At 43.0% G+C, this 27,903-nt stretch overlaps 1 protein-coding gene across 1 annotated transcript in view; it reads right to left on the minus strand.

The window, feature by feature from the left end:
* The window catches only part of LOC104409468 (unconventional myosin-IXa-like), a gene marked incomplete at its 3' end in the record, with an annotated part of 53,354 nt that overhangs the window by 13,062 nt on the left and 12,389 nt on the right, over positions 1 to 27,903 (minus strand). The window contains exons 4-8 of the mRNA XM_010019342.1: positions 15,921 to 16,042; positions 14,588 to 14,729; positions 13,378 to 13,573; positions 9,124 to 9,243; positions 4,273 to 4,348 (exon numbers count right to left, since the gene is read on the minus strand). Coding sequence (XP_010017644.1) covers positions 4,273 to 4,348; positions 9,124 to 9,243; positions 13,378 to 13,573; positions 14,588 to 14,729; positions 15,921 to 16,042 — 656 coding nt within the window. The remainder of the gene's footprint in view (positions 1 to 4,272; positions 4,349 to 9,123; positions 9,244 to 13,377; positions 13,574 to 14,587; positions 14,730 to 15,920; positions 16,043 to 27,903) is intronic.

The raw sequence follows: 27,903 nt of genomic DNA on the forward strand, positions 1-27,903 counted from the left end.
TTGGAAGTTGATGCGCTTTAAGTCTTTTCCACATGACGCAATCGGCTACTTAAGCATCTTTCAAAAATCAAATAATAATAAAAGAATCAAACTATCAGTAGGAGAATAATAGCTTCCAGCTGTCCCAGACAGAAGGCTTCTGTCTGAAGATACCCTGGTGGTCTGAAGGATACAAGACTATGACTTCTGCCATCAGCCTTGCTATCATTAACAGAGTCACTGCTTCAGATGATGCTGGTGCTGACTCTGTCTTCTTTAATTCACTCAATCATTTCATTTGGAAAAGAAAAAGCAAATGTCATTTGCAATAACCTAATTATTTGCCACAAATGAAGGATGCCAGCCCCAGCTGCATTGAGAGGTTGGACCAGAATCACTCCCTGGGACCTGATCACAAATCACTCGCCCAATTTGGTCCTCTTTGCCGTGAATTCTCTATCAACCTTGCAGAAACCATCATATGAAATAAAGGTGAGCTTAAGAAGGATGTGGGGTCTGCAACCCACCCCTCTCCCCTCCAAGCTATCTCAGATTGGAGGAAAAGGCATAAGAGGAGCGTCAATGCAGCACCAGTCCTCTGGGCATGAGGATGCTGAAGGACACGGTGATTTAAATGGGGCCTCCACTCGCTTCTGAGGTCTAGGAACAAGGCAGCCTTTTGCCTTAAATCTCTATTTGGAGGAAGGACAAATACCAAGTGCTGCATGGAAATTAAAAATTAAAGCCTGTAAAGTTGTTCTTTCTGCCAGCTCAAAGCCTGGAGCCAGATCCTTGGAGCCACGTGAGGCTGGAGTACAAGTCACCTCACCGTCTTGCCTCAGCGCTTTTCAGATCCCATCCTAGCCCCATTAAATCAGCTTTTTGACATGAAACACTATTAAAAGAAAGGCTGAATCAGAGCAAACTGAACCCCTGGGTGAGCACTTCAGGACCTGCTTCTTTTAAGCAGCCTGTTTGATTCAAGGAAGGCCAGCAAGAGGCTTTACTATCCAGGTGATCTCTCCTGTCCACTTTCTTTGCCTTTACAGCTAAGGTCCCATTCATCAGAAACCTCCTATTTGCAGGAGGTAAAAAAAAATCACTAGTTAACGAGTACCACTAAACCTCAATGACCACTTATGACCACTTACAAGATCTGTAAGCAATCATTAATCTTGGCCAACCTGAATGCACTCTCAGGCTTGAGAGTGGCTGTGGATATATGGACTCTGAACAAGACCAGGGAATACAAACTCCTAGAAATTCCCATGTGGTTTTGGAAAAAAAAAACCCAAAAAAAAGGAAAGAAAGAGATAAACCAACAGCTCTGTTATAGACACTTTAGGATGGATACGTGCATACGGCGACCGATGAAGCCTTCAGGGTACTTGTGAAGTCAATCTTCTCACCAAGCTTAAGCAACTGTTTCAAGGCAGGTTGATCAACCCCTGCTTTCCTGCATGCTGCTTAGACATGACTGCACATAAACCAGCTTCCTCAGTAAACAGAAACCAGCAGGAAAGCAGGCAGCCTGGGTGGTTTTGGTTAGCAATGGCACGGTTTTCACTGCCCGGTGGCTGGTGAAGGCACTTCCAAGACAAGGCAGCTCCACAAGGCCCTGCTGAAGGCTGGTTTCAGCCCCTAGCATGTGCAAACCACCCGTCCCCTTTCTTCTGAGATCAGAGGCGAGTGCTTGGCTCGCTGAAGTGACTTCCTGCGTGATGTCATGCCTCAAACTCGCTTTGAGAAGCAAGCCCCAGGCTATCCTGTGGGTTGGATGCACAACGCAGACTTATCAGCGACCGCATGATCATGAGATGGCTTTGAAAGCAAATTCCTGTCTAATTTAGGGCCACAAATTGCTTATCTGCTGGAAAGCTGTTAGAGTAAAACTCTCTTCTATACGTGTTACCTTCACCCCCTGTATTTACCCCTTCTTGCTCGACAAGTGCAATTTAACCAAAATACCAACATTTATCAAGTGTGATATGACTCTTCAGATCAAAATCATCCACAATGAAAGGTATCAAAATCACTTGCCTACTCTGAAAGTGCAGGCTGGACTTCAGAGATGTCATGAGAGACTTGGTTTGTGCGTTCAGAAGGAAGAGGCACAGATGACATTTGGGGACCCATCACTGATGATGATTAAGAGAAACAAAAATCATGGACTGTGCTTCTAAGGCAGCACACCAGGAGGAACACAGGAGTTAGGACAGCTTCAAAACCACATTTTTCTGCAAATATATCAGTAAAGGGAGTAATCTATATGTCCTGACTCTGCTGGAGTACAGTTGCTGAGGATGATGAAAGAAGACACAGTAGCTGCTGCCTTTGATCCTGGCTTTAAAGCAACTTGGCTGCTCTGCTGGCTTGGGTTAAGCCAAATAAATAGAGCTGACCACAGACTGAACTCCACAGTAAATAAATATATCTTCCTCTCTGCCTGAGACAGGACTTTCCCTGCATTTATTATGGCCCCTCTTTGAGATAATTATAATGTTTTGGGCTATGAAGACACTGGCAGCTCCAGCTCCCACACTAATTCACCTCCAAAGCTGGATCTGCGCAGTCAAGAAAAGCCCCATCCCACCTCACAGATGTTCTTCACGCACCAACACCAGGTTTGAAGTCTTGCCAGAGAAACCGCAAAACCTCTTAACTACATGGAAAGATCTCCACAGGGACAAAGTTTCATGTTATATCATGTTTAGGGAAACCTGTGCAACCACAAGTGCTAGAAACAGTGAATGTCACCTTTGAAGACAGCAACCTTCCTTGCTTCAAATGTTACCATGTACCTACTATTGTCGTAATTCAGCAGATTAGAGCTGTAGAGGCTCTAGCATTAGGAGAAAAAAAAGGAGAGGTGGGAAAGACTGGTGTGAAGACAACCAGGGGTTGTATCACCTTCCCAAGACAGGGTGAGATTGCTTGCACAAGCTGAATTTGTGCCCAAACTTGAGAAGCAGCACAAATTCATTAATTCAATCCAACATTTTTATGGAAATCACATCCTCTCTGACCACTGGAAATAAGCCAACTTGTAATGATATGAGAACATTCAGTTCTCCTTCAGCAGGGTGCTACCACCACTCTCAAAGGGAAGAAACTCAGGGCCAGCAGGATATTCTAGTCTTGATGGCACTCAGAAGGCACGTGGTGAAAAAACCCAAATAATAAAAGCCACTTTTGTTCCCCTAGGATAAAAAGCAACACCACGTGTCTAATTCCTGTCTTGGCCATCTGGCATTAAAGCCAGTGAAAAATGAGGTTTAATAACATATTTGGAGGGTATTTTAATTTGTAAGGAAGGGAAGCCCACTGAGACACAAGGACTATTACAGGGGATTTGGTGGACATGTTTCAGGAGGCATTCTCAAACTCCTCTTGATTTGTTCTGGACTTCTCATGAAACTCAAGAGCAGCCGTGAAGTTACACCTCGATGTCTGCAGCTCCAAGCAGTCATTTTAGGAGCTGAGGACAGTGATCATCTTTTTCTCCAGCACACACACATGTGCTCAGAGGGAAGCAGAGATGCACTGTACCCCTTTAGAAGTGGTATTTGGATAATCAGACTTTCTGTGATCTGCAGAGGGATAGCACAAGAGTAGCTGGAGAAAAGAAGGAGGTTCCATGCCCAGATATCCCTTTTAAATGAAGATACTGTGCTACACAAGCAATTGAATTATGAAATGGGTTTGGAAAACATTTTGCAGAAGAGGTATAGATCAAAGTGCAGACCTGAGTGACTCTCAAGCAAAAAGGTCTCATTAAGTAGTTGCTTGAATGCCCAGAACCTTGAAGGAAGGATTAAAAAATAAAACTGTACATAAATCCAGTAAAAATCAACCCTTTTTGAAGTTGACATGCTGCTTCCCCTTCAAAACAAGCAAACATTTGACCAGGTACTATCTCAACTTCCCAGGTCCTACACACTCAGTGGCCACCATCATACTGCTTACATGCAGTTTTGCACCCAAACACATCATCGGGCTTTTTGTGCCAGAAAAATCCTTGTTAGACTTTTATTTCCTTGATATTGGCATATTCATTAATATTTTTTGCAAGCTTCTTTCCACCTTGTACACCACCTATAATTGCTGCCTTTTGATGCAGGAAAGTTGCTTTCCCTGCCTGCCATTTAGATATGATCCCATAGCAGAGAAAGAATGAAAACAAGACAAAATTAATAAGCTGGGAGAAACATGAATACAGTCATGTATAACAACAGACAGTGCTTTCCCATCCCAGATTTTCTTGTTGTGCCAATGTAAAAGCAAGAGACTTACCGCTGGGTCCTCTCGTTGATGGTGTTGACTCCCTGGAGGTCTGAGAGTGGTGTCCGTGGGCTTTTCCGAGTAATACCTAAAGCAGCACATGAGAAAAGATGTTTCTAACTGGCTCTTCACCCAAAGGCAGTTAGCACAGACGTAGTTTAGCACTGATTACAGTGAAGAGGAGCATGTACATGTCATGGCACATGCTGGGCATACAAGGGTGCCAAGGATGCCGACATACCCATCATCTACTAAGTTCTACCTCTCTGCCACAGTCATTACCCTTATGAGTAATGCTGTTTGCTCAAGCCCAGTAATTCCCCTCCCACACCTGCACGTTGTGTTAGGGACATAATGTCCCAGCTAGTAAGGAAATGCAGTGAAGGAAGAGGTTGCTGTGATGGTGGGGACCAGCCATTCATGTCCTGTATGTCCAAAATATTCCCAAGCTCTCCACTGTGCATGGGACATCCCAGAACATAAGTAGGGTGCTTGGAAAACTGGCCATTTATTCCTTGAATACTATTTCTCTTCCTGTAGATATATGGACAGGGACACAGCAAGTACTATATACTGCATGGGGAGGCTTTATTGCCCATTGAACCTATATCCTTTGATAGGGGTAGTTCTACAGTAATTTCTATTTGATATAAAGCCAAGGAAGTTTTCATGCATGGTTAAAGAAGCAGACATTTCAAGCTATTATCTTCCCCAAAGTGGAAATGTTTTGTAACCAAGCATTTAGGAAGACAGAAGACAATTTTTGTAGACAACAAAATGCTTTTCAAGTCACTAAACTACAGACATCTAAAGACTCGATAAGCTTGAATTTGACATGAAAACAGCCAAGCAGTGTTCTAACAGTGTTTAAATCACTGCTGTGAGACAGCAGAAAAATATGGTAGCATTCACCTGAGCATGGGAACAATGTGTATTCCCTTCCCCAAGCTGGCTGCAGTGGACAAAAAAATTGCAAAACTCTTCTCTAAAAAGAAAGTCTAAACTGTAAGTTGTAGCAGAATATGAAGAAGCAATAGCATATCACCTCCATGTTTATCACTTCCCTATTTAATGTAGCCCAGATGTTGAGCTAAAAGGTGTCCTAAAATTCTTTTTTTTCTGAAGATGGATGCAACACACACACACAGATAGCTGAGCCTGTGCTGCTCATCTGCTGTTCCTCAGAGCCTGAAGAAGATGGATTCCTACCAAACCTCAACAGGTGACATCCCTTTAACGGGACATCTCCTGTCCTCCTTTACCTGTGGAGATACTATAACACCTTGTCTTGAAGCCTGAACATTGGGCAGGAGATGCCTGGAAAGGCTGATGGTTCTCTTGGTTAAGTTGTCCAAACATCCTAGAAATCTGAGCAAAAGAAGTTTCAGGAATGCGACGCCACAGGTCATCTTTGATCCTGCCTGTACAGGACCAAACCACTCCTGCTGAGAAGGTTTTGCAATCTCCAGCTCTGGAAGCTTTTGGAAAGCAAGCCAGGTAATCTATCCGAGTGCCTAGCTACCCCTGGAGATCAAAACTCTCTCTTTAATCCCTCTTTTTGCCATGAATGAGATTTTTCTTCCATTTCTCATCCTAGGAGCATTCTTTCACTTCTTTCAAGACTGTTGAAAGACTGCAACTTTCCTGCATTTCTGTGCTCAGTTGTAAGCAGAGTGGGGAATGAGAATGATATGAAATCTGCTTAAAATACTGTGTTTGTATTTTTTGTGGCTGGTTTTACACTAAGAAAGCACCCAATGTCTAGCTGTATCTATTTTTTTTATGTAGTATGTATGCCTGGATACTTCCCCATTAAGGCGCAGAAGGTTTCTCTAACCTAAAGTATTTAATCAAAATGGGCTTTTAATAGGATTTCTAAGACTTTTTTAGTCCATGTCCTTCTTTTTTGAGCAAACTCTGTCCTACTTCACTTCTCTGCGCTCCCCACCAAAAAAATCCCTGAAAGAAAAAGCCCAAAACACTGTCTTAACTCAACAAGTTGGGCTGAAGCTACGAAGACAAGGTTGTAACAAAACATTACTGCATCTGCACCTTGCATTGCTTGGGAAAAGGGAATTTCTAGTTCAGGCTTCCAGATAACAGCTGCATTAAACCCACATCATAATTCTGCCAGTTTAGCACCTTTAGTGACTTTTTGATTAATAGAAGTTATGGCCACAAGCTGGGTTAAAGACTTCTCTACATTGTGCATCACTTGGCTCTTAAAACCAGCACGCAAACATGCTGCAGCCAAAGAAAGGTTGTTAGATTGATGTCACCTCTTTTCTGGGAAATAAAGTGGGGGGTTTTTTAGATATGAAAGGCAAAAAGGTTTTAGATTTAAGCTGACAAGTCACACAAGGCTTTGGGAACTCTATACAGTGAATACAAGCTATTAAATTGTGTACATGAATACACTGCATGCAAGGAGCAGTGGTGTGAGTGGAAACCACTTGTTCCCTTGCCCAGCTGGGATGCAGGCTGATCTATTTGACATTTCAGGAATTAAGCAAGTCTGATTTTTCAAGCACAACCCCTTTTCTTCAGCTGTAGCGTTTCAGAAAGTCAGACTATTCTGCCTACGTGTCTTTGCCCTCACTGAGATGAGCTTTGGATAATCCCTGCTTATGAATGTCAACCAGCAGAGCTTTGGTCTTGAACTCAGAGATGTCTAAACCCAGTGCCTTGTTCTGGTGGAAGAACATCAATTAACTGATAGACCCAAAGACACCAGTTAAGCAGTTCAGATGGTAAGGGAAGGGTGGTCACTTGGCTGCACAAGCTAAATAGCAAGTGACCTAGAGGGAATCTCAATATTCTCATCAAATCAATTAGTTTTCTCTCTGTGCACAGTTAGAACTAATTTTGTCAGCAGGTTGAAGGAGATGATCCTGCCCCTCTACTCTGCTCTTGCAGTACTGTGTACAGTTCTGGTGTCCTCACATAAGAACATGTTGCTGTTGGAGCAAGTCCGGAGGAGGCCACCAGGATGATCAGAGGCTGGAGCACCTCCAATATGAAGACAGGCTGAGAACATTGGGGCTGTTCAGCCTGGAGAAGAGAAGCTGCGTGGAGACCTCAGAGTAGCTTCCAGTATCTGAAGGATGCTGGAGAGGGACTCTTCATCAGGGACTGTAGTGATAGGACAAGGGGTGATGGGTTTAAACCTAAACAGATGAATGTAAGGATAAGAAAGAAGTTCTTCCCTGTGAGGGCGGTGAGGTGTTGGCACCCAGAGAAGCTGTGGCTGCTGCAACCCTGGCAGTGTTCAAGGCCAGGTTGGACACAGGGGCTTGGGCGATATGGTCTCATGTGAGGTGTGGCAGGGGGTTGGAACTGGATGATCTTAAGGTCCTTTCCAACCCAAACCATTCTATGATTCTAATCGCACAATTCCAGATCTATTTCGTCCCTCTCACAAGGATGCCATGGATGTAACCTCACCCAACTTCTATGAAAAACCAAGTCCCTGGGGCCAACTGCAAAGTGTGTGACCAAAGTGTGTTGACTAGTGTATAGTAAGTGATGTTTTAAAATGTTAACTCAACACTGAGCTCAACTCACTGCTTCACCTTAAGTTAAAGCTGTTTCTACATGTGTCTTGAGTTGTATGAATTGCCTTCCCACCTAAGCAACAGCAAATGTAACATCCCCCAAACTTCCCATATGGTTGAGCTAACTTACAAATTAAAATTAAACTGATTAATTAATTGCAATTAAAGTAACACCACTGATAATTGTATTTCTTTTCAGTACTTCCTTAGTAGTATCAGTAAGGTCACTTAGCACAAAACCACTTAATAAAATCTAGTGATGAGCTTGTCTTACTGCTTTATATCTCCTTATAGCAATAGTGGGAGCTTGCAGGAAAAAATAATGTAGCCTAAGTTAAGAAGTAAAGTATCTAAATTAAGAATTAAAACACCTCTGTTCCCCCAGTGCTACATGCTGGAGAGAACATGGAGATCGGATATAAGGTTTCTAGCAGGAAAAGCATACTTGTGAAGACTTAACACGCAACTGCTGTACTTACCGTGCACAGCTCTACAGAAAGAACCTGGGTGTCTGGCATTTACACCTAACTTGCACAATGTTGAAGTTATTAACTGGGGCTGAGGATTTGCCCTTGTGCCTTTGCAGACTGCATACAGCAGTGCTCCGATTCTGTAAGCTTTAACGTGCAACATGAAGGAAGAGAATAATGGCAGAAAAATAGTATATATCTAAAGATACAAGCATCAAACGTATATAATACAGTAGTGGAGGCAAGAATGTCCATTTTGTCATGCAGGATGAGTTTATTACATGACAGAAGAGTGAGGAGGAAGAAAAGGAGACCAAGTGCATCTTTACTCAACTAATTCTGGAAAACAACATTGCTGAAGGCTTTAGTTTTTTAAAGTAGAAGCCCTCAGAGACAGTATTTTCACAAGCTGAAGTTATTTAGCTGGTGAAGTCCAATGAAATCTCAATAAAGTCAAATTGCAGCTGTATCAGCCACGGACTTCTGGTGCTGTTCATTCCTAACAGACCTTTGGTGCTTTGAGCTTGTTATCACCCGTGTGATAACAAAAATAAACCACTCCAAAAATACCCCTGGTGTCAGCCTCCTGACTTAATGTCAGTGAATAAACAAGGAAACCACCAACAAAATGATGTGCTATCTCAAGAGATATGGGTTTGGATTTAATCTTGCTCTTCAAACTCTGTCTAATAATTTCCCGATAGGCTCAAAATTGTTATTGTTCAATGCTTGAAGGCTCCTTGGGTGGTTTTTTTCACCCTTTCTAGACTGAATGCACCTGGTTTCCATTTCTTGTGTGAGTGTCGTATCAGAGGGAAGGGCAGGTGATGGAGCCTTACTGTACTTCTCCTCCTTGCATCTCTGCAGGATCTCTAAGCTCCTCTGGTGAACTGGGTGATGGAGAAAGCTAAAACTATCCACACTTTTCAACACCGCACATGGCACTGCATCATCATGCCCTTGGGAAGCAAAATGAAAACAAAACAGAAAATTGAGAGAATAAGCAGAAATCAGGAGAGAGTAAAGAACAAGCTCAAAGGATGCGAGAGCTTGAGGATCATGTGTTTTTTGGTGCTCAACACAATTTAACCTCGGGTTCCTCTGGACACGGAGCCATGGCACAGGAGCGATGGGCTGGACCACATCCTAACCCCGCTTAGAATCCTTTACAGGATACAGAGTATAATCACTTTATAATCACTCTGAGATTATCTGGGCAAAAAATAGATGATTAGATAAATTTTGTTTTTATTAACTGCTTTTTAAAATCCTTTCCATGCTTTGGTCAGGCGTTATCCACAGTTCCCTGTGTGGATGCTCCTGGACACATCCGCACCAAATTCCCATCTTGCACCTCAGTGCCCCACTTTGATCAGACATTGGTAATTAAAAGGAAAAATAGAAATGGTTTGTATTAAACAAGGGTTCCATGTTCCTCAAGGGCAGAGGACACAGAATCTGGAGTTAGGTAGAATGGGTTTGAGGTCAAAAGTTGGAAGAAACCATCACTGTGTGGCCAAGAGGACTTTTGATAGCCCAGCTCTGACCATAGGGTGGAGAGGTTATACAGGTGACAATGTGTGAACAGGTAGCACCTCTCCATCATCGTTTAATCAAGTCACGGGATACATCATGCTCCCATTGAGCCATGATGAGGTCACGGAGGAGAGGAGTTACCTTGTGTCAACACTGAAGAATTTCATACCAATGCATTAAATCATCAGAAAGGACTGACATGAACTTCCCAGAGGAACACTGTCAAGGGACATCTTCTTCACATTAACACCACTTCACGCTGCTCACTGAGATCTCAAAGACCCATTTTTTGGTTGCTATCACCTTTACTTGGCAAATACAGTTTGGCTTTCTTTATTCTTTCAGTGTGTGTGTGGTTTTTTGGTGCCCAGCTTTAGGACTAAACCTTCAGAAGTCAAAAGCATCATTTTTGAGAAGACATTATCATGTAGGGCAGCCACAATAGGCATTAACCCAAAGAGCAACTCTTGTTGGCTGAATGCAAAGGCAGAGCCCAATGAGGGAGGGGCAAAGTCCCAGAACCATGAACCCTTTGTCAGAGAGAGGATTTAGGTTCACATCCAGCAAAAGCAAGATGAGAAAGCTGGGGGTCTCCACAGGCAGGTTTGAACAGCATCAGTTCTTCCAACCTCTTCAAGGCCAGGCTGGACAGAGCCTTGGGCAACATGGTCTTAGTGTGAGGCATCCCTGCCCATGGCAGGGGGGGTGGAACTAGATAATCTTAAGGTCCTTTCCAACCCAAACCATTCTATGATTCCATCAAGTTTTCCCTAACAAAGAATTAGGGGTTTTTTTGGTAATAAATTCATATTGATGATACAGCAAAAAATGTCAATCAGCCAAATTCCTTCCTGAAAACTCTTGATAATGTTCCTTTAATTGAAGTTCACTAACGAAATCTAGTTCAAATGTGTAGTTCCCCTGATAAACTCAACAACAGTAATAATAAAACCAAATTATTGAAGAAGTCCACCCTTCAGCTAACTGCAGCCTTCCAGCTCCTCCGTGTTTCATCCAAGGAGGGTTGGCAGCACTGTAAGAGGTATCTCCTGGGCAGAAGAGAAAGGTACCCAACAAAATCCACAGTGATACTGCTTTGCTGCTCTTCACGTCCAGGTTAACAAGGACAATCATCAGTCACTAAAAGCTGCACTACTGGGATATGAGGAGCACAAAAAAAGGAGAGTCCCCAAAGCCGGCAGAAAGGAATGCTGATTATCCCCACAGAAGCATCCATAGCACTGGCTGTCACTGCTGGCATGGAGAAGATAAGCAAAAGGATGATGCAAAAAGAGAGCAGAGCAAAATTTTGCAGAGCTGCTTTTACATAAGCTGGAGATTTGTCATGAAAATCCCCATTGAGTATTGCAAGTGTGACTTGGGCAGGCCCTCAGACATGGAAAAGCAAGGGAGACCCATTTGGGGTTAACACAGAAGAGTGCAAAGAACCTTAAATAAAACCAAAGCATGCTTCAGATATTTTCCTACTGATTCATTACACCTGCCTGGTGAATGGGAGCAGCAGCAGACAGGACCTCAGACACCAAGAACCAAAGTCTATGCAAATATTAAGTGTGCACCCTTGGCTGAACGTACATGTGTGAAGTTATTTTCTGCTAATCTACCATAACGTTATTGAAAGCCCCATGTCTGTGGGCAGTAACACATTCAAATCAGGATAAGTAAAGCCAGCAAGGCTTGGTAAAAATCCAAACTAAACCTAAACCACAGACTGTCTTTGGTTGTCTATTGAGATGGGGTGATTTTAGTGATTCTTTATTAATTCATCATTATGGTGCCTCTCCAGAGAGGCCAGAGGCAGCCAAATATGAGTGGTCCCAGCTCCATCAGTAGGGCAAGTTTTCCCAATGGATAAGGTGCACCTCAGTATGGGAATTAGATTTAGGTAATCTCCTCCTACTAGTTCTACCTCTATAATGGTGACTTTCTCATGACTTTTTCCCAATTCATGCAGAAGATGCATATAGAAATGTGGAGTATAAATTACCTGAGGATTGTTGGAAAGTTTAAGACAAACCTTATCCCAGCTTTCTGAGGTATTTTGTTCTCTTTTTTTGACTCCAAGCCCAGCAGTTACAAAGCACAAAGCCATTTGAAAGCAGGCTAAAGGCTCCCATATAGATAAAAGAGCAGCACCACGTGCTAGAAAATGTTTAGAAATCCAGCCACTACAGTGTGTTTGTTAGTTCTGGCATGGAAAGAAATGGCAATGCAAGAACCGAGTCTCAGAATTGCCTGAAAACCTCCTGGACTCAATTTTATACCTATATATTGGTATATAGATATAAGCAAGTTATTGTCACAAACTGAAGACTGAAAAGCAGAAAGCTAGCTAGGAGGAGACAAGCATGGCAGGCATGACCGACTGCCAGAGACCCAGAAAGCGAAGCAGGGCTTGAAATTAGCTCTTATGTCCCAACACTGAATATATTTTTACTATCTCCTTGACCAGCTTGCTTCAGTTCAGCTGGGTTCAGCCCAAGATGAAAAGATGATGCTTGGAAAATGCAAATATGAATTTTGGTATCCAACTCGAGTGAAGTTTCTCCCAATGCCAAATATTTTGCCACCTACCTCTTGGTGTTACGGAACCCCACTGTCCATAAATGCTGCCTGGATGTGCTAGATAGACCCAGGTTCATGAGAAACATCTTTGCTCTAACATTGCACCTGGGGGGTTTAAAAGTCTCAAGAGCCAAAAGCTGATTTTTGCCTCCTGCTCTTTGGGATGCTATTATTCACCCCAAACAAGAAAAATATTCTTTCCACTTGTATGGTTCCTATTCTTATGTTCCTTGTCTCAGGCTCTGTGGCTCTCCTTGATGCACACCTCTCCAACTGAAAACTTCATGGTGCAGCTCTGCACTTCATTTTAACTCAGCTGACATTTTCCCTGCTGAGACTCTAATTTCATCATGAATTTCAAGCCCTCTTGTGCCCAGAAATGAATAGTAATAGCTTGTACCCACCTTCCCCAAAGTGGTTTATGCAGAGAAATGGTCTAAAAGCACAGCCAGGTATTGCCTGCCACAGCATGATGATGCACCATCACTTTCCTTTAATTTAATGCCCCCGCGCTCAGCATGAAGTGGTTCTGGATGACTGTGAAGCAATGAATTTTGCTAGACAAGAGACACGCTCTCTTGCAGCTTAAAAGGTGAACAGCTTGAAAACTTATGGAGAAAAATTAGTGCCTTTTTTGGTTCCAGTTCAAGAATTCCTAGCAAAAAGAATTTGGCCTTATTTACTAAATAATTGTTATGCTTCTGTTTGAGTCATTATGGTTTTCCTATGCATGCATCCTACAGAAAGGAAAAGTTAATGCAGCAAAGTGAAATTCTTCCCTTACGATGTGTTCAAACCCAAATGTACATTTCAATGGAACTTTTGCACAGCAAAAATCACCATTTTAATGATTTTTTAATAGATTAATCACTCCTAGTAAGTGAGGCTACTTAAAATACTATATGGCAATACATCGGACCTAAGTTGCTGCTGAAAAGCAGGTGCTAGAATTAGGACATAGACACACGTACCAGTTTTCTTCTCCACGTATCGTTTTCCAGCCTCCCTAAGGGCAACCATGGCCCTGAAGAACGCCCGCAGGATGGCCCAGCGGAAGACAGCCACCGGGTCGATCCCAATCATCCCACAGATGAAGGCATTCTTGCTGCTTCTAAGAAGAGCTACAATGTCCGGGCGCATGTGATCTGTGTTCTTTTCACGGAAATCCTAGGAAAGGACAAAAAGGAGGGGGGAAAAAGAGGAAAATAGACAATTATCTACAAGATACACCAGGTGGATCTGCCAGGATGTCCCTGGGACAGCATGACTGTTGAATTTGCTTCTATCTCTTTTTCTGCCCCTGTATTAGGCATCTGGTTATGTCTAGAAAAGAAATGTTTTATCCCAAAGTACTCTGAAGCATCTCAAAGCTGATGCATATCCTGGGCTGCATCAAAAGAAGTGTGACCAGCAGGTCAAAAGAGGTGATCCTGCCCCTCTGCTCTCGTGAGACTCCACTTGGAGCACTGTGTGCAGTTCTGGTGTCCTCAATATAAGAAGGACACGGAGCTGTTGGAGCAGGTGCCCCTGCCCATGGAAGGGGAGGGTTGCAACTAGGTGATCTTAAGGTCCCTTCTAACCCAAACCATTCTATGCTTGTATGATTCCATGCTTGTCACATGCATTTATCGCATCAGAAATGCAATTACAGCTTTGCAGTTGTAAATCCTGAGGCTGTTTCTCATATAGGCTCAGCTGCCCACCAGAATTGCTTCTGCTATTAACTGGAATGAATAGATAGGGCCAACTTTGAAATCATTTGCATGGGATTTCCAAAAGTCCCTGCAGCAGTATGATGCTGAGCCCTATGGTTGCGTAACCTGTGTTAAAAGATGTTGAATGATGAAAAACATGGGATTTTCTACGCAAACCAAGGCCAGAAAGGCTACCAAATACCCAATCTCAACCCATTACTGGGACATAGCATCAACCTCAGCATGCATCCCTAAATTCTTCCCCAAAATGCCAACACACAGACCCTGCAACATGGAGGAGAACAGGAAGATACAATCCCCATCACCTTCTCATTTCAGCCAAGCTTTTTACCAAACACTTCTCTCCTGACTCTCGTGTCTCTTCTCCAGCCAAGTCCTCTCCAAAGGTGCTCTGTGGAGCCACTGGGGCTCTGCTTCCCCATCACAGTTAGGTGATTAAAATGAAAACAACTGCTGGATGACTGACCTTCACTCCATACTTCACTTTGCCTGCGTAGTGTCTGATGATGAAGGCTGGCTCCATGACTGCTGGAAATTCAATGTAAGAGTTCCCTTCGTGTTGACGTTTAAACTTGTCCAGCAGCGTCTGGTTTGTGGCTTGAGGAAAACTGAGTGTTCAAAAGAAGACAGCCATCAAGCCGACGAAAAAGCTTTTACACTTCTTTTCTTACCACAAATGGGAAAAGAGAGAGATTCTGAGGTGCTATTTCTGTACCTACAGAAGCAAGCACTATTTTGTATGCTGTCATGAGGTTATACAAACACAAGGTGTATCTGGTATCTGGAGAACTCTAAACTGATTTAGTAATGATCTGAAGTCAGCTCTAAAAGCACAAATAGGTGTACATTGTGGTATACCGCATCAGATGCCCATTGCATGGACATTATTGAAGGTAGCTGCATTTATCTGAGACCCTAAGTTTCTCTCACTGGTTTTGAGGCCTGGACTGCTCCGGTATCTACGGCGTATTCACACATCTAGGAAATATTGAGCTGTTTTGCCTACAAATCTCACTTCAGTGTCAAGTGTTACTTGACTGATCTTGCCATAGAATAGAGGAGGAACAGGTTGCCCAGGGAAGCTGTGGCTGCCCCATCCCTGGCAGTGTTCAAGGCCAGGTTGGACACAGGGGCTTGGAGCAACCTGCTCTAGTGGAAGGTGTCCCTGTCCGTGGCAAGGGGTTGGAGCTGGATGAGGTTTAAGGTCCTTTCCAACCCAAACCAGTCTGGGATTCTATGATCTGCTAACTTCTACCAAAACAAGCTGGATGGGTATCACCAAGAATGCAAATCTGAGCTGCATCCGTGATGCCCATGAAACCCTATGGAAGCACAGCCCCTACATGTAAGTGCCCTCAGTTCCCTATAGCTTAATTTTTAAAACTAAATTGATCAATCAACCTTTTATCTCAATAACAGCACCAACACAACCTGCTTTAACTCATGTACTGGGATTCTCCCTTATCTCAGCTCAACTTCGAGCATCTTCATTATTACACCACAAGAGACAGGGAGACAAAAGAGGAGAGAAGCAAAGGAGACATTTTCCCTTCCTTTTAAACAAAAAAATTCTTGAAACACAATTTTTGTTCTTATTTGTTAAGGCTCTTTGCTCTGTTTGCTGATTTGTCACTGTTTGCTTCACAACTTTGGAAACAAAACTAGAGACAAAAGAAAAATCAGCCCAGCAAGCTATGAGCATCTTTATGGGAAGAATCACAATAGGGAAGACTTGAGGATAAACACTTTTTAACTGAAAAGAACCCAATAATCTGCAAACCCAAGAGTTTCCTACTCACTTGCTTTCCTCATCCAGCAGATGGAGCAGGCCCGTTGGCTTCTTACTGATCAGGTTGATGCAACTGGAGTTGTCTATGTAGTCGATGTTGTGCCAGCTAATTCCTTCTGCTCTGTATTCCTCCTAAAAAACCCACAGATATAAGAAGGATATTGGGTGCAAGCAGAAAAAAAAAAAAAAGGAAAGATGTAAAAAATGGTGAAATTGAAAGGATTTTCTGGAAACTGATGCACCATTTGCCAAAATGAACATTTCTTCTGTTAATATGCCACTGATATTTTATTTAATGCAACAGAACATTATAAAGAACAACTTGGATCTGGATGAGCTTTAAGGTCCCACCAAAATAACTCCAAGCCTTGTTCTTTTATAAAGCTCATCTCCTCTGAGACAGATTTGCAACTGGATTACTTTGAGAAGTTGTCTGCAGGGATTATTGTGAAGCATCTGGAAGAAAGTAGAGTTTAAAACTTGTATTTTTTATCATACGCTTTTAGGACTTGTGACTCACTCTACAAACAGCAACACTGGAAATGCACCTTACTCCATGTACTGTCAAAAGTCCTACCGATCCAAGTTGTGCTTTTAGTTCTCTATTGTAAGACATTCTGATGCAGAAGTGAAGAAAAAAGTAAAATATCCTGAGAATTGCACCAATATGATGCACCTTTATAACAACCCTATTAATCTTTATTGCTGTTTCTGCTTTTAGTTTTAATATGAGCAAAGAACTTTCAAAAGAATATATTCTTCCAACTCTCATCCAAAATTAACATGAACTCCACATACATTATTTTGGGAATTAAAGACCCTGAAGTGCTTTGAGACATCTCAAAAGGAAATTTTGGCTAAAACCCTCCAAGATCCTTAATTCAGTATTTAAGATGTCATATACCTTTACACTAATGATATGTATTCTCTGTAGGCATAGGAGTTTTTAATGCCCATAAAGCCCTTAAGGTTCAAAACATAAAACATCCCACTGGAAAAAAAACTCCTGAAAATAAGGAATAACTCCCCATGATGAATTTTATTTTTTATTTTTATATTATTCAATTTTTCTCTTTGGTTCCTGCCAAGCAACCAGGACCCAGCAGGGACGTAGAATGATTCACAAGCCCCATTTCAAATTCATATAGTTAAGACTCATTGCATTTTTAGTGCAAGACAGGAAAAATGCTCCTCTCCAGCAATCAGCCACCTGGAGAAGACTGCATACTTCTCGAGCAAGCATGAGCTTCTCCTGAGTGATTTAGAAGAGAGCTGGTGACACGTGCAGTGGTAATGGGAGTCAGCATCATTTATCAACATCTGTTTCTGTCAGCCGCTTCAGCGGGTGCAGGGTCCATTAGTCCCAGCTTTGCCTGCTCAGGTCTGGTCTTGAGCACCCAGAGAGCAATAAATTTGCTGCGATAGTAAAGAAGAGCCTTATTTTAGTGGTGATGGTGCATGCTACTTGGCTTACCTATTTAGTATCATGACTCTTTCTTGAACTACTTGTATGGGGGCTTTACATTTCTTTTTCACCCAAACTCACCAGTTTTTATCTGCATACATCTAAACTAGTCACATACCATCACTCTGCTCTAGAAGCCCTCTAGACATCCATAGCTCCACACAGGACGTTGGGCAGCTGCACGGAGAACATTGCTGTGAAATTCTTCTGACCACACTAAAAACTTCTACTACTCCTCAGACTGGAGGAAAAGACCTAAACAGCAATGCCAGCTGCTGGGATTTTCTTTAAATATACTCCAGTACGTGACCATACAAGACCTGAGTTCAAGATCTCTACTTCCTTAGGCTCAGTTGAAGATGTCCTTGCTCACTGCAGAGGGGTTGGACTAGATGACCTTTGTGGGTCCCTTCCAACCCAAACTATTCTATGATGCTATGATTTTCAGCTCTGCTTCAGACAGTGCATGACCCAAGGCCAGTCATCAACGTAAGTCCTGGCCTCGGTTTCTTCAGCTTCAGGATTTTGGCTACTTTTACCTCCTATGCTTGTTTTCCCCTGGGCTGGGCCAGAAACACTCACTCCTAGGCTGTGGGGTTGTTCCCCACATCTGTTTGTCCATTGCTCCCTCCCTTCCATCCCCGATGCAACCTCTTACTGTGTTGGCCAAATACAAAGAGGGATTAAACTCCTCAACTAATAACCTTTTCCACAATAACTCAGATACAGGCTCTCTTTCCAAGACAGGCACATTGCAGCAGCAGAAATTATTCCAGATCAATTGCTCCAAAGCTTAAATGGAAAGAAAATATTCCCCTTATTTCTTTTTTCCTAGCATTTTTCCAGTTATTGGTTTGTTTCCCTTCAGAATCACAGCCCAGGAGAAATAACTACAGGTTTGTGACTGAGGGATAGAATTCCTTAGGTGTTTGCTGGTCTGCAGAACACCATGCAAATTGTCCACATAAAGGCAGAAGCTTTGGAGTAAAATCACTGCTGTCCATATGTATATGTTAAAAACCTCAAGTTTCAGTTATTAATCTTCTATATGATTTGTATATGATTTCTATATTCATCTTCCAACAACTGTCTTTCTGAAGAATTTAGGAGACATCCTTAAAAGCTACTTTCAAAATATTCCTTCACTTCTGAGCATGATGATCAAGTCTCTGCCATCCTTCATGGATCAAGATTCCTTGCAGAGCACTTGAATATTAAGGAATTAGATCCAAACAACATCAGGTTTTCATTTAAGAAACAGACAGCCAAGATGAAGACAATACAAAACACTTCCAGATCATTCAATTGAACAAAAAAAAAAGCCTCAAATTGGAGGTTAATTAAAAATCAGCTTAAATTCATACCTTAATGTAAAATTAAATTATGTTTAGGGGAAAATTCAAATGTCCTACTCTTAAAAGACCATCTTTACATCAAGAACCAAACCACTGACATTACCACTATCTGCAAAAGTTGCTAGTGCAGTAAAGTCCAGAGAGTTCTATTTTTGTCATCCTTACTCCCAACAAAAATGTATGGATTTACTCCTCCCATCCCTAGATAGCTGAAACCTGCTCTACTGGAAGGTGGAGCGATGCAAGTTCACTAGAGAGGAGAGCACTAAGCTCCCAAACTTGGCAGAAGGAATTGAGGTACGACCACAGAAAGAAGATATTCAGGCCTTTTTAGAGTCCAGCAGCTTCATATTTTCCTTTAATTATTGGGTGAGACGCTACTGATTGCTCTCCAGGTGACCTGTAGAGCCACCATGAGTAGATTGATGCTTCCCAACTGTGCATTTAGAAACAATTCTGCTGTCCTGACCATGATGACGTTGGCAGCATGTCAACATTGGCCCCACATGTCACCAAAGGGGCTCGTTCCACCAGCACGAGTATAATCACTCCTCAAAGGCCATAACCCCAGTCAGAGCAGGGCTGTGCTGTTGTGGCTGCTTCAACACACTCGCTGCAGCAGCCAGGTCAGCAAAGCTGTGTCCTGTGCATTTGGCCTCTCTGACTCAGCTGAGGAGAGAAGGGGGTGAGTGACTTCACTTCAACTCTCTTTAGGAGAAAAAACACCCATATATGTGCATATATACACACCTACTGGTGAGGCTGCACCTCAAATCAGCTCTGGGCCCCTCACTCCAAGAGAGACATTGAGGTGCTGGAGCGGGGCCAGAGAAGGGAACGGAGCTGGTGCAGGGCCTGGAGCACAAGTGTGATGGGGAAGGGCTGAGGGACCTGGGGGGTTTAGTGTGGAGAAGGCTCAGGGGGGACCTTATCGCTCTCTGCAAGTGCCTGACAGGAGGATGGAGCCAGGAGGGGGCTGGTCTCTGCTCCCAAGGAACAAGGGATGGGACAAGAGGAAATGGCCTCAAGCTGCCCCAGGGCAGGTTTAGATGGAGCCGAGGAACAATTCCTTCCCCAGAGGGTGCTCAGGCATTGGAACAGGCTGCCCAGGGCAGTGCTGGAGTCACCATCCTTGCAAGTGTTCACACACCATGTAGACGAGGCCTCAGTGCCAGGGGTTAGTGGTGGCCTTGGCAGTGCTGGGAATGGTTGGACTGGATGAGCTCAAAGGTCTTTTCCAGTCTGGTTGATTCTGTGATTCTATACATGTACTTTATTATTGCATTCAATATTTAGAAAGATGTGGCTAAGCAGGGAGGGGGCTCATAAGAAAAGCCAGTATTAGTTTGAGTTATTCTTGTTCAAAAAGGATGCCTTTTAGAGCTTAAAATGCTCAGGCTGATCTGGATAAAACATAATTTGTGATGTTCAAGCATAAAAAAAGAAGAAGATACAAAAAGCAGATCCAGACTTTAAAGCATGTATCCTCAGAATACAAGCACAAGTCTTTACTGAATATCACACAACATTATCTGAGACATACCAGCATGCAAAACTTGGGCTACCAGATTAACAGAACGTGGCAGAATAGCCAATATTTTTATGAAATGAAAGGAACTCTAGGAAGCAGAGAGCTAAGCACTGCTAAAGAGAAACCCTGCCTGCCTACAACCGACCCCAGAGAACAAACATTGCTTATGTTCCACAGAAAAATGAATTTAAGATTAAAATACACTTACTGAGCATCAGGAAAACCTTCCCAACTGGGACACAAGGCTTGATGGAAACACTGCTTCCAGGAAAAGAATTCATCTGTAATTTTATAGCTGAATGTGTGAAGAATCCCAGCCTTGTCTGGGTTGGAAGGAAACTTAAAGCTCATCCAGTTCCAACCCCCTGCCCCGGGCAGGGACACCTTCCACTAGAGCAGGTTGCTCCAAGCCCCTGTGTCCAACCTGGCCTTGAACACTGCCAGGGATGGGGCAGCCACAGCTTCTCTGGGCACCCTGTGCCAGCGCCTCAACATCCTCACTGGGAGGAACTTCTGCCTCAGAGCTCATCTCAATCTCCCCTCTGGCAGGTTAAAGCCATTCCCCTTGGCCTGTCCCTACAGGCCCTTGCCCAAAGCCCCTCTCCAGGTTTCTTGTACAAGAAACAAGTCCCATTATCTTTACAGGCGCATTGGATCAGTTCTGTTATCAGGACTTGATTTCGTGCTACACCAAACACAAACACCCTCTAATCCACAGCAGAATTAAAGGTTTATATATCTTGAGTGGGAGAAAATACCCCCGAGCCCAACAGCATCTGGGAGGTGTTGTAAAACATCTCCACACATCCACACATGCTCTATTACGAATTCCTCCATATCCAGCCATGGCCTATAGTAAGTCAAACCAAATGCTAAAAAACATGATTAGAGGAGAAAGCATTAAATATGATTTTTAAGCTCACACTTTAATTAGACTATTGTGCTCTCTGGGGGCTGTTGCTCCCCCAGATCATATGGTAAAGTGAAGAGGTGTTGGAAGAAGTGATCAGGGGCTAGAAAAATATAACTGAAGGGGAGCATGGAAACCCAGAGAAGAAATGAAAGAGGAGAGACGTGATCAAAATACAAAATAAAAATCATAGTAAGTCTTAAAGCCCATCTGTCTCAAAGCACAAAATTGAGGGATTAGTAAATGCAGACTGAAAAGCAGTGAAGAAATTAGGCCTGAGTATAAAGAATGTGACTTTTTCTATGATAGATGAGACTTGTTGCCCTGTGATGGAATATCAAAAGTAAAAAATGTGCCATGATTTCAAGAGTTAGTGTTGGGAATTCATTCACACAGCCTGAAAGCCAAGAGCCACACCAATATCAGCATTTCAGTGCCCAGGAGGCAGATGTAGGGTTATGGAGGGATATTGCCCTGACAATTGAGAAGCAGCCCCAGAAAATAACATTTAAAATCCAAAGGCATGGATGATGCTCTCACCTCTTTCCTGGGCATGATGAAAGCTGATGGTAAAGAGAGGGGTGAAATGTAGTATGTAGTGTTTCAGCTTTTATAAAGTCCAATTAGGAAGTTAAAGCATATTCAGTAGAAAACGTAAAACAAAATGGTTGCTTATTTGCATGGAACAATGTGCAAGGGGAATATGGCATTTCCTCCCAAAAGCATGGTCATGCCTGCTTCAGGAATGCTCAAATAAATTGCAAGAGCAGAGGAAAACCCCATCAGCTGATTCACCTCCTCCCAGACAACACTAGATAAACCCCAGGAGATTATTTGCCTGAGGCTTTCACTATCAAAGCATAGGAAAAACCTTCTTTACACAATGAAAAGTCCCCAAATAAACTGGGAAATCAACCGAAATATCCCTTTTTCCAGTGTACCTCCACATGGAATGCTTCCCATCACGTTCCTATCACAAACTCATGTAATCCAGAGCTATACGCTCCAATGTGATCAACAGGCAGATACTTTTGGATGTCTAAATGTATATATTTTGCCTAAAACCTCACGACTAAACAGAAGGGTGTGAAATTCCTCACTTCTTGACTCTAACACTGTCTGCTTCAGCTTCCGGCAGCATTTGCAAAGTGAGAAACTAGGAATTAAACTTCCTTTCATGTCTCTCCATCCCAAACTGACTTGCCCAGCTTCAAATATTCTTCAAATATACTTAAAAACTATTACAAGTCAATTTGAGAGCCACAGAAATATAAACCTTTGCAAATACAAGCTTAGAGCCACTAAACCGAAGCATATGAACTGTTTGTCTCTTCATTGCTTGCCCAGTAACAAGGTACCGTCAACCCTGCAATGCATCAGGACAAGGAGATATAAATAATGCCTCAAAAAGCTCAAACCCAAAGCTGTATTCTGCAGACTATATTGAAAACCATCCAGGAAAGAAGATAATATTTAATGTTTTAAAAGTTACGTTAAAATAGGTCATTTTTTTATAACCTACTAAAGGAGCTAAACCTTATAAAACCTCCTTTCTGGATATGCCTGTATAAGTATGTATATATCCTAAAATCCATCTTGGGGAGCTCGGGAAAGCTTTTCCAAGACTGGAAATGGCAGCAAGGTGTGGGGAAATCTCCACTCAGGAGAGACCTGCCCAGCATCCAGGGCTTAATCCATCGCATGGAGGATTACTTGCTTGCTCAGCAAATGCGGGCATCCTGAGTCAGTCCCAGCAGAACAATCCCAGTATAATTTGAGAATTAAAGTACGTTTGGGATGATAAATCCTTAAAATGGGAAAACCATATTATTAGAGATCCTGAATGAATGAGCCCAGCGTCTGGTTTGGTGCTGGCGCTTCTGCGCTGCAGACGACATGGATGCCTCAAGTTCCCGACATCCCTCCAGAAGGGGGTGGCAACACTTCCATTTATGAACAAGGATTTTAATGCATGTTCTCAATTTAAGCAGAAAGGGAATTTATACATGCAGCCACATACATAAAAATATAAAGGTAATATATATTGTTTTCATCATTTGCCCACAGGCACACTATATAAATACGCATCCATAGGCTCCATAAATACACCATCTATAAACAGGTTTATAAGCTGCTCTATTTAGACCATAACGTCTGGCACTGCAGGAGTTCTGATAAACAACCTTCTCTTGCATTTCTTCTGCTGCCCATTTTAAGTTGCAAACCATTTACAGAGGGTTGGCAGAAGGCTTTGAAGCAGAGGTGCTCCTTGAGATGGTCTTCTCTTTTGAGGTGACTCTTTCAGCAGCTACTCAGCAATTGGCAAGAGAATCTGCTTTTGTTTTGAGGCTGAATCTCCCCAGGGAAGTGGTGGACCCCACAACATTGGACACTTAAGATTCAGCTGGGACATCTAGTCTAGGTCATGCTTTGCCTAGAAAGGCTGGACCAGGTGATCCTTGAGGCCCCTTCCAACCTGGAATTCTATGATCCTCCCATCCCCTGTATGTATGAAGCCTGAGATTAGAAAGAGCCTAAAGATGCCGTGTGATCTGCTAGCAGATTAATTTCTTGCTATTGAAATTAAGAGGAAAAGAAATAAAGGGATCAGGAAAAGAGCCATGGTCAGAATGGATCATCCAGTTCTGCCCCAATATGACTTCTTTTTGGATGGCTTGAAGTATTTTAAAGGGTTTTCAAAGTTTCCTACTCATCTTCTTCCAACCCAAACCAGTCTGGGATTCTGTGATTCTATGTTATATAGATATTGTGACCGTTCATCATCTGGAAAAATCCACAAACAAGGGGGCGGTAAATGAAGCCCCCCTGGACACAGCCCAGAAGGGGAAGGACCCAAGCCAATGCTTTGGGGGACTGATGATGACAAGAGTCGTGCTTCATTTCAGTCCTGTAGTTTGAAATCTTCCTATCCTAAAGATAATTCTTAAACAACTCTAAGCATCCTTCTCCCCCTATCCCCCAAATGTGAGTTACTTATGATGGTGTATTTCCAAATAATAACTCAACAACTTGTGCATCTTTATTTCTTATTTCTTGTTATTTCTCCAGTGTGTCTTACAGCACACAGCTGATAGCAGCACTTTTCATAGGGCATCTGCTCATCTCCAACAAAACCAGGAATATGAACCAAGCCTCCCAGTCACCAGTGGTTGACTTTCTGATGGTTGGCAATAAAGAGGCATTCATGCTAACCAGAGTGATGACATACAAACCCACCCTTATGGAAGGAAGGGAAATAGGAGAAAAATCCTTTTTCTCAATTTATTTTGAATTTAGGTATTATAAATGTTAGTATTTTATTTTCTTTAAACGCCATGAAAAGCTGCGGGGGACAGAGCAGCATGGCCTGAGAAACGCCCCCAAGATGCTTGAAAGCATCAAAGGCATCACAGTCATTTCCCAGACTAAATAAACAACCTATCACCATTTTCTATGACAAATCAATGCTTTTTTAAAATCAATCCACTCCCACAGTGAGGAACAGATTGTTTTAGTGTTCATGATTTAGTCTGGACCCTCAGATTTCTCCACCTGCTACAGAGGACCAGTAAATCCTATAGATCTCCCTAAATATTTACTGAGCTTTCAATGCAGAACAACCATTTCATAAGGATGAGTTATCTTTATGGAATTAAGTTTCTCTATCTGAGCAGGCTGAGTTTTGCTGGCTGGAACATCAACTCACCAGGGACCCCACCAGAAAACAGACTCTGCTCAATACCTGACCTCAAGCCAATTGATCACCAAATATTTTTTTCAGTCTCAATCCCAGTTATTCATAATTTTTTAAACAAAAGGATGTCCTCAAAATTGAGGTTTGACAGGTAAAGAATAGGTAGAAAATGGGGTAGAAAAGAACTTAAAGAGCAATGCCTGTGGGATGGAAAGCTACAGGATGAATCATAGAATCACAAAATGGTTTTGGTTGGAAAGGACCTTAAGATCATCCAGTTCCAACCCCCCACCACAGGGAAGGACACCTTCCACAAGACCATATCGCCCTAGGCTCTGTCCGACCCGGTCTTAAACACTGCTGGGGATGGAACATTCACCACTTCTCTGGGCAACCTGTGCCAGCGCCTCAGCACCCTCACAGGGAAGAACTTCTCCCTTATATCTAACCTGAACTTCCCCTGCTTCAGTTTGAACCCATCACCCCTTGTCCTGTCGCTACAGTTCCTGATAAGAGTCCCTCTCCAGCATCCTTCTAGACCCCCTTCAGACACTGGAAACTGCTCTGAGGTCTCTATAGAGCTTCTCTTCTCCAGGCTGAACAGCCCCAATGTTCTCAGCCTGTCTTTGTATGGGAGGTGCTCCAGCCCCCTCATAACTTAATGAATTCTCAACTTCTGCAAAGCATCAGCTGAAACAGAGAAAGGTGGGTGAGGGTAACAAAAAAGTGGAGCACTGAATAAGCCTGAGCAGGGATGGGGGAAGATCAGTGAGGTCAAAGATAACAAAGTTTGGAGAATGGGATACATTGAGAAATAAAACCTTGTATTCCTGGCCTTTAAACTGCCAAAGATCTGGAATCATGAGGGAACTCATATCATGGGTGTGATGTTACTGGCAATCCCCAAACTACATCTTCACAGAAGCACCTGGGTGTTGTTTGAAGGGCATCTGAAGGTCAGGACAGCTCTGGGCTTATCTGCTCTGCAGAGGAGGCCACTTGAGGACAGGGGGATGGATCAGCCACCAGGGAACAGAAAGCCGCTGCTGCAGTGTGATGCTCTGATAGCACCTAAGAGTCCAAGAGCTATGGGGTCATCTTGCTTGAAGTCGTCAGCCCAAGGAGGGATGAAACAATGCTCTCTGCAAAAGCTAAACATGCCTGCACTCTGTGTGGAGCCTGGTGAAGGACACTCCATCCTCCTGCCACCCAGGAGCAAGCACCACATCAGGCAGCACCTACAGCCATCAGCTACAGCCCCTCATCCAACCTCCACCCCACAAACCTGTGAGATACACGGGGAGGAGAAAACCACCGTTACTGCGTGGTGGGGCAGGCCGCAAGTTATGTTTCCTGCAGTAGCAATCTTTCTAGATTAGATCATTATTGGTCCCAAACCAAGACTTGCCTATACAGATAGGCCAGGATTTATAAGCCTGGGCTTTACAGCCTGGTGAGGGTTTGTCTTTCTTGTACTATTCCATCATCTGTTATGGTGAACCACCACTAAATCTTCCTTAGCAACCCAGGATAGTTGGTTTAAAAAGAAAGTGGTAAAGAAACGTCGATAATTGTCTTTATCCAAGGCAGAACTCTCACATTTACCATTTTTTGCCTTTTCCTCCTATTTTACCACAAACAGCAGGCAGAGAGACATTATCCTTATTCTCATGGTTGGCTCAAAGAGAGGAGGTTGCTATTGCAAAGACCTTTGCACGCTCTTGGTGCACAGTATGACAGCAGCTATATTTATAGGAGGCACCAGGCTGAAGCCAGACTCCTGAGGATGCCTTGGGCAGCTGTTTGCAACTGCTGGGAATAGCGTTGTCTTTAGACAGAAGGCTTAAAAAGATTCACCAGGCACATTGTATTAGATTTCACCAAGAAGAAAAGGAAAAGAAAGGTTAAAATAATCCCACACCTCTGTGACATGACTCCGTGGTAGGTATTCTGGTTTCCATAACATCAGCATGCCACAGCAACACTTACATCATGGCTACACACCAACAGAGCCACGAGAACACTTTGTGTTCTTGCACAGAAATTCCATTACGGTTTTTAGCAAATACCTAAATTTCTCATTTCTTTTAGCAGAAATGTCCAAATACCTCAGAATCTGTCTTCAGCCTCCTGCAAGCTTTGGAGATACAACAAGCCTATATCTGGATGCAGAAGAGGATCCCTCCACTTCACATCCCCATCACCAACTTGTTTTTCAGACATCAAGACACCAAATAGTCCCTTATAAAGCCACAAATATCTCAGATAAATTCACAATTCAATGTAATAAAACTATTTTGCCATCTTGAGACACAATATCAACCAGTTAGTTTTCATCTGCAGACTGACAACTATGATTAAAAAGCAGATTAATCTTTGGGCCAGCTAGGAAGGAAGGATATTCCAAAGACCCAAGATCTGAATACGCATCATCAATTTTCTTTCCATCAAATCCACTCCTCCACATGCAGCACGTAACTCCAAGAAGAGGAAAAGTAAATGATTAAACCATAGAAATAATTCACCCAAGAATTTGTGCTCATGCAGCTGTACAGCTTATTTATAGTTACAGAAAGCGAACTATGTAGAGACAACAGTATTTTCCCGCAGCAGAGCTTGCAGTGCTCCAGCTCTAGACAGATGATGTCCTCCAGCACTAAGAATTGGAACGAGCCCTTTGCAATCGGATGCCTCCACAACTGCTCCTCTCATCCATACAGCAAATCCTGACTTTAATGACTTCGTGTGCTTGACAGATTTATAGGAGAAAACTAATCAGGTCACTGGTTAGAAGCCAGTCCGAGAAGAATTACTGATTGCTGGAATCAGGAGCTCTGCATATACCCCAGGCTTGGGGAGGAGCACTGACCTGCTAAGAAATCCCAGTCCAAGCAAAGGAATTCCCTTATGGATGACAGCATCTTGGCTTGCTCCTGCGAAGCCAGATGAAACCCAAGTGGCCTGAAATCCCGCCTCACTGAAGTATCATCCAGCTTTCAGTAAGGTTCCTCCCTTTCCAGGTCTCTTCTAGAAAGAGT

The sequence above is a fragment of the Nestor notabilis genome, unplaced genomic scaffold, assembly GCF_000696875.1.
Source record: "Nestor notabilis isolate BGI_N333 unplaced genomic scaffold, ASM69687v1 scaffold1048, whole genome shotgun sequence".
NCBI lineage: Eukaryota > Metazoa > Chordata > Aves > Psittaciformes > Psittacidae > Nestor > Nestor notabilis.